This window comes from Cryptotermes secundus, unplaced genomic scaffold (genome assembly GCF_002891405.2).
Source record: "Cryptotermes secundus unplaced genomic scaffold, Csec_1.0 scaffold245, whole genome shotgun sequence".
NCBI lineage: Eukaryota > Metazoa > Arthropoda > Insecta > Blattodea > Kalotermitidae > Cryptotermes > Cryptotermes secundus.
The window spans coordinates 69085-79492 of NW_019736398.1; the positions used below are offsets into that span (position 1 = coordinate 69085).

Consider the following 10408-nt stretch of genomic DNA (forward strand, 5'->3'; position numbering starts at 1 on the left):
GGGAAGACAGACACTCCATGCAGATGGTGGCCAAAAATTATGTAAGTAGGACATAATTTTCTACTTTAAAATTTAATTTTATATAACGTTGCCACGCGCGGACTCTGCGACACCATATAGCGTCATTCGTACCGGGGACTTTCTTTTAACGACGACATACGTTGTCTTTAGTCGTTTAAAGGTTAAGTGCTTTTTGATATTATTCAAAATTTTCTTTCTCAATCATTGTCTTTGGATACACTCTTATTAAAAAAGTATATTTTATGAGAAGTACCTTACATAACACCACAAAACATGACACAGCGCATCACTACCACTTAACTTGACAACAGTGGTAAAAAGGCATATTGTCTCCATTCCAAACTGTTCCCTGTGTGAAAAACAATTTCAGAACATCATGATTAACCCATACTTAAAATATGATATTAAGAGAGATGGTAGTATTGCCTTTATGGTCATCTGCACTGCCCAGCATGAAGAATGCCATTCCCACTGATATAAGCACTGCAGTCACATACTCATAGTACTCATATTTCTTTCTAGAAACGATCTTCCCCATTATCATGACTGGAATTATCTTTGAAGCCTTGGCTAGTACCTGAAATATAAATTATCATTGTTTCACATTATTTTCTTCAACATGAACTTCGGCAGCACATTTCAATAGGATGGTTTACATGAATTATTGCTTTCCTTTTATCTTTCCCAATTTATCTAACAATATTGTAGTGTGTAGACCTGTTTCCAGGTAATGGTTGCAAACAAAAAGTTTCCTGCAGCAACAGTCTGAGTGCAGTGTTTTCTATGGTGGTCTGTGCCAAGGGGTTATAAGAGGGATAACTGGAGCAAGAATACACACAGATGGAAGGGAGCCGCCATTCAGAGAGGACATGTGCCTAGAAGCAGAGGAGTAGCCACTGTTAGAAGCCATTACCAGGCAACTGCTAGTGATGACACTGCAAGATGGAAAAGACTTAGCTGTGATTTGTAAAGTGTGGAGATTAGCGATGGCACTATAATTAAGTGTAATTACAAGTTGTGTGGTAAAATGATCAATAAATCCAATATCTATCCAAAACCCAATCAAGAGTCACTCATACACACGATAATATTGTCACGTGAGTAAGGGAAAGTGGAAGCATATGCATGCACCTCTCTCTTTGGATACTTTTTTACTTTGCCACTCCCTCCCCAATCAATCTAAGAATTTATTTCCATGTAAGCATGTTCTAGTACAGCAGTTTTCAAGCATAAAGCTTCGACAACTGCATTTAAAAGTTATAAACATGTTCTGTGGCCACATAACTTTTTACATACAAAACAAATCTTGTATGGAAGATTGTTATTAATTGATGCAAGGAAAATGTTATTATTTTAATTTACAGCAGCTTGCTAAATGGGAACTTGCTCCCTTACGTTTATCCACAGCTAACAGAAGAGTTCTTTAAATATTTCAATCCATCAATTTGTTGCAGTACTTATTTATCAAGAAATGATGGTGAAAGGTTCCAGCCATATAGCACAGACCCATAACACCTGTATAAAAATGGTCAATGAATTTACAGAACATGTAAAAAAAAATTCATCTCAAGACTGGAAAAAACCTTCTACTGAAAACAATTTATTAGCCTTGAAAATAATTGGTGGCCATGTGAGAAGTTACTGGTGGCTGCACTCAAGAATCTCTGATCTAGTATGGTGGTCAAATAATTATTCAAACAGTGCAAGTAACTTCAAACATGTTCTAAGAAGCAGTTATGCCTTTTCAAACATTATATTATATATATTGTAGCACTTACAGGTGTTACTAGGCAATGACTGTGAGATAAGCAAATATACCAGAGTCATTACTGGGTAATGCATGCAAACATTTCTTCACAGCAATGTATCAACATGCAACAACAGAGGAACTGTAGGAAACAGAGTTTTCTACAGTGGTCCGTGCTGAGGAGTTATACACAGGATGAAATGAAGACTTAGTTCAGTTAATGGAGTTGTGGAATATGCACCAAATGGTAAGGACATAAGCAGACAGTGTTAAAACCTGTTACCAGGAAACAACTAATGAAAACAAAGACTGTTATAATTACCTGTAGTTACAATCCATAAGTGGTCAATAAATCCAATTACCCCAAACCCTGTTGGGAGTCACTCATACACATGACACTATCATTTTTGAGGTCCACTGAAATTATATTCATTTCCTTTAATATTTGCTGGTATACAAACATAATAAACTGAAAGATCAATTCTAACCTGGGTTGGGAAGCTGACATACTTGAGGGCTTCATACTGACACCATGAACTCATGATATTGGAGAATGAGCAGTAGACATACTTGTAGAATGGAGCTACATGCCGTGGCTGCCTTGTAAAAATAATGTAAAGTCCTGATAGCACAAAGGCCAAAATCCGATTCACAAAGACAAGAAACTGTGAATCTGTAAAATGTCCTTTAGCTCCTCCAGAATCAATGTACTCCTGTTTGGAAAAATTAAAAGATAAATATTAAATACAAATCTAAAACAACACATAAGAAAAGGTAAAGCTGTCCCTCTGTTTAACTAATTAAGCACTATGCCAGGAAGATGTATGGAGGAGTGGATGTATAGATTCACGTATTCTTGACCTTGGCACTAGTTGGAGGTGAGTGGTCAGCTTCATGCCCTGGCAACTTTACACCTGGGGAAAGAGCCCCAAGTGTCCACTGGATGGGAGGTTGTGTGGGCTTCAGAACCAGTCTGGATGATGCGCTGAAGAGAAAAATCTTGCTCCTACTGGGACTCAAACTCCATTCCCTTGGCTGCCCAACCTTTAGTCAGTCACTATACTGACTACACTGTCCTAGCTCACACAAAGAAAATTATAGGAAGTTAAATTCCAGAAGTGTGGGAAGTACATATATATGCATACAACAGCTTGGCAATTAACTTCTGTCCATGCCACAAAAGTAAGAATGTAAAACACAGGTTTCATATTTGGTATTAGTAAATTTTCTAGTCTTTGGAATTCATGCATGCTAACAGGGTCCAATCCAATGGGTACTATAGGCTATTTACCTGGTGGTAAAGCACCCAGGTATCAAGCTGACCTCTGTACAGTGTTCAGGATAAGAATATCTGGAGCTTTACTTCTGTGCCCACTGTATGTCTTCATGATATTGTGCTTAAACACAGGGAACATTTTGTGCTATATAAAGTAGACAGCTTACGATCAACTATTTTTGCGTGTTACTCATGGGAGTGGCGGTCACGTAGTTGGTTGAGGCACTATGCTACAAGCCAAAAGGTCGCGGGTTCGATGCACAATGAGGTCACTGGATTCTTCTCAATTCACATAATCCTTCCAGTCACATTATGACCCTGGAGTCGACTCAGCCTCGTAACAGAAATGAGTACCAGGAATCTTCCTGGGGGGATAAAGAGTGGCTGGCGCTTAAGGCTGATAGCCTCACCACTATCTGTGAGCCGACTGTCTAGAAAATGTGGGAGCCTCGACGTCTCAGAACAATATAGGCCTCCACAGCCTGTCACAGGGATACCTTTACCTTTCTACTCATGGGAGTTCACATTAAATGACGGCCTCAACGCATCATTCGATAACATATATAGTACTGTTGACCTAATCCTTCCAGCTGCACTATGGCCCTGGGGTTGACTTAGCCTCTAACAGAAATGAGTAGCAGGAATTAATTAAATAATTTTCCTGGGGAGTAAAGCGCGGTTGGCGCGTAAGGCTGACAACCTTACCGTCATCTTTGAGCCGATTGTCTAGATAATGTGGGACCCTCAACATCTCACAGCCCTATGGGCCTTCATGGCCTGGTACAGGGATAGCTTTTTTTTTACTTGGTTCATGATAGAGAAAATACAATTTAAAACTACAAACTTAACATACAAGTTCAGTCTCGATACTTTCTGATCAGCATCACATGAGTAAAAATTTTTATTGGCTTTCATAAATACAATAATGAATCTTCAGGTCTCATAAAAGGCAGGAAATTTCTGAAGCAGTCAAGCAACATTTAGTTTTTAATTAAGGAATTAGCTCCATACACTTAGTTACAAATTGTGCTACATTCTAGGTTTCAGCCTCACTTCTGCTGAGCACAAACAGCTTACAACTTCAGCTGCAATCAGCACACAGCATTCACTTCTTAACAAGAACAACAGCTACTACAAACAAAAACAACAAAAGTTTAGATATAAGCATTGGAAACATGCTTCTTGATTTTACCTTGTACAGTTGTGGGTAAATTATGGTTAAATAGCTCCTAAGACAAAATGAATGGAATTAAATAGAAATTATTCTTATCAAGAAATTTTACAAGACATTTTCAAGCAACCTACCAGATTGTATGGTATTACAATACTGAAGACCACAATATGAATGCCATCTCAGTAAGTTAGAAAGAATAAACTCTGGCTCTCAGAGCTCTTAATTTTGCAATAAAACAAATATCCCGTGTGTAGATATGGAATACATGGGTGCAAGGTTCAAAGAGCCTAACTGAGAACTTGTAGTTCAGAAACAAGACAGCTACAATGGTAGTTTATAGAACATTTTATGCATATTATCATTGGTTTGAATGAAAAATACAATGTATTAGTAAGCTGGTACCCTTTCAACTCCCAATTTTCACACAAAACCTAGTAATCATCAGTTCAATTTTGACAGCAAACATTTTGGAATGAGATCTAAGTCACAGCCAAGAATCAATAATTATAAACAAGTATTAAACCCTCAAACTATATGCTGAATAAAAAATTAAAGCTTTGAAATGTTCCAGGAGTTATTTACACAGCCCCAAAAACAAACGTATGTTAAGTATTCAGACAGAATAAACAATTCTGTTTAATGACATTACCTGTGTCATGATCTTCTCTTGCAACAAACCCCAAGTGAGGTATGTCAGTTGAAGTCCCAGGAAACAGAAAATCAAAAGAATAGCTTCTTGCATTGTGCTGTGGGTCTGCTGTAAGGCATGAGATAACTGAGGTGTTGCCTGCTGAAGGCCATCTCCACTTATCAAAGGATCTGGTCCAGACAGGCAGAGCCTTATAGCACTGGGAAAACATCCTGGGCCTGAAAATTTAAGCCACTTGCATGTTTACTGTTTTCTAGAAAGGAAAACAGAAGCACTCAAGATTAACTTCTAATTCCATATACGTGGGGCAATCCAAAAGTTTCTGAAATTTGAATTTTGCGCGTGAATGGTTATGAGTACATCGAAATACCGCTAGGTGTCTCCTCACACATCCTTCTTGAATCAGTGTGGCAAGCGGCGTCAAGTTGAGTGGTTGGGTTTATAGTTGGTGAACGTATTTCCACTGTTGTGTTTCCGTGAGTTTGCGGTTTTGCATTGGCTGACCTGAGAGAGCAGCGTGTCTGTATAAAGTTCTGTTTCAAACTTGGGAAAACCGCTGCAGAAACGCACCAAATGTTGAAGCAAGCTTTTTGTGAAAACAGTTTAGGCCAGACACAAACTTACAACTGGTATAAGCATTTTAAAAATGGCCAAACATTGACTGATGATGACGATCATTCAGGACGGCCGTCAACGGGCAAAACATCAGAAAATGTTGCGAAAGTTAGGGATCTGATTCTGCAAGATCGTAGACTGACCATCCAAGACCTCTGTAACACCTTGGGACTAAGTTATGGTACAAGTCAACGAATTTTGTCAAGAGGAACTGAACACGAGGAGGATTGCGGCGAAGTTTGTGCCACGACTGCTGCAAAATGAACAGAAGCAGCATCACTTGGAAGTCTGCAGGGAACTTCAGCAACAGCTTCAGGAGGATCCAAACTTTCTTTCGAAGGTTGTCACTGGTGACGAAAGTTGGGTTTATGGCTACGACCCTGAGAGCAAGCAGCAATTGTCGCAATGGAAGAGCCCTTCTTCGCCTCGGCCAAAAAAAGCTTGATAAGTCAAGAGCAACATTAAGTCCATGGTGATCTGTTTTTTTTATATTGATGGGATTGTTCATAAGGAGTTTGTCCCTCCTGGTCAGACAGTCAATAAAGAGTTCTATCGCGATGTTCTAAGGCGTTTGAGGGAGAACATGAGGAGAAAACGTCCAGAGAAGTGGCACATGAACATCTGGGTACTCCACCATGACAATGCACGACCACATACGGCTTACATTGTGCAGGAATTTTTGGCTAAAAACAAGATGGCAGTTGTTCCCCACCCACTGTACTCGCCAGACTTAGCTCCATGCGACTTCTTTCTCTTCCCCAAGATGAAAATCAAGTTGAAGGGCAAAGATTTGATACAGTTGAGGAAATTCAAGTGGATATGCAGACGGTACTAAACACCCTAACAAAGAAAGACTTCCAGGATGCATTTGAAAAGTGGCAGAAATGCTGGGATCGGTGTATGTGCTCCCAAGGGGACTACTTTGAAGGTGATGGTGCAGAATAAGATCTAGGTAAGATGTAATAGTTTTTATTAATATATTTCGGGAACTTTTGGATTGCACCACGTATATACGCATTCAAAGTGTATATTTTGTAGACAGTACTATAATTGCATTATCTTAGCATTGCATGAGATTACTGCTGAAATAGCTCAGTTGGTATGGTGATGGGCTGCGGGCTGGACAGCCAGGGTTCAATTCCTGGCAGGGACAAGAGATTTTCTCTTCTTCACAGCATCCAGCCTGGCTCCGAGGCCCACCCAGCCCCCTATCCAATGGGCACCAAGGGCTCTTTCACTGGGGGAGTAAAGTGGTTGAGGCATGAAGCTGACCACTCACCTCCATCTAGTGCTGAGGTTAAGAACGTGCAGTTATACCTCTACTCTGAATATGTTTTCATGTCATGGTGGTTAATTAATTAAGTAAAGGGACAATTTTACCTTTACCTTACCAGAGTTATAACTTTATTATTTATAAGCAATAATGACCACACCATTGACCTTAACTAATTTTAAGACTCAATTTCTGTATGAACAAGGTTCTCACTGATGTAATAACATTAATCTCGCCATTTGTTCGGCATGGCACACCACTCACTTTAAAAAATATTTTAATGATACATCCTATATTCTGTTTCTTAACAAATATATGTATGATGTCTGCTTCCTCATGTCCTCCTGATTCTAAAAATACTAATCCAAGAAATATTTAGCACCTCAGGATCTACAGGAAAGCAGAAACCATGCAGATCTGTTACCACTGTCTGACTTTAACCAAATTTTGAATGAGTCAACAGATTTTAGGGAATCTTTCCAGCACCAAATTAAAAAAAAAAAAAGTGTGTTCTGAAGTTCTCAAATTGTTACAAGTGTAGAGACATGGCAAATTCTTTCTGTATATACACAATTAAAAACATAGATATATGAAACCATCTACCACAGTAGCGGACAAAAAAAAAGCGACACAAATGCAAAAGTGCAATTAGAGAGGAATTGCTGTACATGAACTTAATAATTCGTATTGATCACTAAATACTATTAGAGTGAGCAAATCAAGGGAGATGGAAACGACAAATAGCATACCCAAAGAGTTGAAATGCATACACAATTTTAGTTAGAAATCCTGTGGGGAAGAGAACACTGGGGGCTGGAAGAATAATATTAAGTTCACTCCTAGCACCTCTGCAAAACCTCACAGCCTCCCATTTTAGCAGTATATTAGCAGCTAGAAGTATTTCACAGTAAAGGAATGAATAACAAATAATGTACATATGAGGGAGAGTCAGTAAATAGGTCACAAATGGAAGTAAAACAGCTGTAATTGACATAATAAGTTTTCTATGTGTATCACTAGGTAGTAGCTTCTTGACAGTCTAGGTAGCAGACATGCATGTGCATGTTCAGAGTCTGATTTCAGTAGTCAGAATGGCAACCATGCTTGACATGTAAACTACCGAAGAGCAGCGTTCTGTTATGCTTTTTTTATGTACAAAAGGGCTCAATGCAAAATATATTCATACAGAAATGTTTCCTGTTTACAGTAGGGAAGTGTTTGTTGCATAAAGCGGTCGGTTCACAACTGGGTCTGGAAATTCTCTCAAGGATGTTTGAAAGCCACAGATGATGCCCGGCTAGGTACAAAAATGGCTGTGACAACAGTCAAAAGACTTCTATGCTGCGGGTTTTGATGCACTGATAAAGCAATGAGACAAGCATATTGATGTTGGTGGAGGATATGACAAGAAATAAATGTTTTTCCATGTTCAAATACCATGTTCTATATCCACTGGTGACCTATTTACTACTTCTCCCTTGTATGTCCAAGAAATCATAAACTGTAGCTACATGTACAATCTAGTGACAAAGAAAAAACTATTTTCCTAAACACTTTCAGAAGAAAAAAAACTGCTGATTTTGTCAAAGCATATTAATGTATCTTAAGAAAATGGGGTGTCAAGGTGTGTACCTGATTTGACCCACCTGGACAGGGTCTAGTGGCAGGCTCCTGTGAAACAGTACTAAACCTTCAGAGTCCATAAAAGGCATATTTCTTACACAGCTGAGTGACCATCAGCTTCTCACAGACTCTGTCCCACATAGTTTAAATTAATGAATATCCTTAAACTGTCATTTTAATATAAGTTTTATTTACAAAGATATGTAAACATTTAAACATTTGCAGAAAGAACTTTGATATCAGCAACTCAGGAAGGAAACTGTGCATTTACAAACATTATATCTGATGTGGTAGATCAGAGATATTAAATACAGAGAAATGAAATGTGAAACACGACCCAACACAAGTATTCAGAATAAACATCAACAAAAGCAATTAATAAAAATGAGAACTATGAGTGGTTATGACTAGATTTCCAGTGTGGGAGAGAATTCTCTCTCCACTCACAGGACTAGCTCCAAGGTCCATCTTGCCAACTACTAATTGGATGCCGGGGACCTATTTTCCTGAGGAAAAGTGCTCTAAGTGTGAAGCTGATCATTCACTTTTAACTTGTGATTAGGTCAAGAATGTGTGGAGCTTTATCTCCATCCCCCTACACACATTTATGATATACTGCTTAGCATCAGATAATTATTACTACAGTATTATGATAACAATGAGGGGTAGATTTACTTTAACAGAGGTTGGATTTTGTAGAAAGAGTCCAAGAATTAACTGACTATGCCTCCAATAAAATGAGAAACTCCCATGCTGCATCAGCAGAGGTTCAGGAATATCCACCAGCAATAGATAGCCAGCTGACAGGTGAGAAGAGTGTGTGGAAGTTTCATGCAGGAAGAAAAGCTCCTACAACAAAAAATGTAACTGATGACATGTACTATATCCTGGAACTTAATACCATTTATTCCAGCAAGGCCGCGCCATGGCTCAAGCAGTTAGTTGCTGGCTTCCCACCGGGGCGGCTCGAGTTGCGGCTCAAATGGGATTTGTGGTGGACAAAGTGGCGCTGGGGCAGGTTTTCTCCGAGTACTTCGGTTTCCCCTGCCAATCTTCATTCCAACAAATTCTCCATCATTATAATCACCCGGGCCAGGCTACAATAGGCCAATCAGTGGCTGCCATGCCGAGTGGACCCAGTTGGACTCCACCCCTCACTAAGCGAAATGTATTCCAGCAGATGTCCAGTGACATTTCAGAGGCATACTGGTGGACTCACGTAGGACTACACGGCATTAAACACCAGAAGACAGTCACTGCTGTGAAAACCTCAAATTGAGCAACAACTGATATTTGTGACTAAGTGGTAATTCCTATGTAGCCTAATCATTTCCCTATGTAAGTTAAGAGACCGATTAAACACAGAATTACATAAAATCATGTCTCATTATACAGGGTCCACCATCGGGATCACATGTCTTAGGACAGAAAGTTGACTATTCACTGCAGTATGTGCACAATTCTACTTGTAAGTGTATGCAGTTTCAGAAATTGTGGTGAATTTGGCTATGACTCAATGTGTGTTTGCTGCTGAGCCTTTTCTAAACACAGTCTGACTTCACTTATTCATTATAATAACAATGGGTATTTTTGGAGATTTACAATAATTTGGTTAAAAACCAGATAATATAAGTTCAAAGCATTTGATAGCTTGAAAGTAATCCCCTTCACACAATTTTATTGGGGAAGCTGGGAAGAAAAAGACCAATACTTCCAAAGGAGTTTACTGAAGGCAAACAATTGATGGAGAAAACAAAGTTATGGCTTTTAACACTGGTGAAATATGTCCTTGTCTATGGACAAGGAAAAATACAAAACATGAACCATTTATCAACAGATGCCTAGAGATTTTATACACACATATATACAGTAAAACTTGGTTATAGCAACATCGGTTTCTGCGACACCTTGTCTATTGCGTCAAATATTCAATGGTACGAACTAATTCCTCATAAAGCAACTGTTTTTATACCTTGCTTAGTACGACATGCACAAATGCATCAACCTCGTATGTAACGTCATTTTCATTC

The 10408-nt window shown here is 38.9% G+C and overlaps 1 protein-coding gene across 2 annotated transcripts in view; it reads right to left on the bottom strand.

The window, feature by feature from the left end:
• Positions 1-10408, bottom strand: part of LOC111869812 (adenosine 3'-phospho 5'-phosphosulfate transporter 1) — a 33669-nt gene that overhangs the window by 19779 nt on the left and 3482 nt on the right. For both annotated transcript variants that reach the window (XM_023861598.2, XM_023861596.2), the window contains exons 3-5: positions 4868-5085; positions 2257-2481; positions 448-598 (exon numbers count right to left, since the gene is read on the bottom strand). In XM_023861598.2, the coding sequence (XP_023717366.1) occupies positions 448-598; positions 2257-2481; positions 4868-5085 (594 nt within the window). The remainder of the gene's footprint in view (positions 1-447; positions 599-2256; positions 2482-4867; positions 5086-10408) is intronic.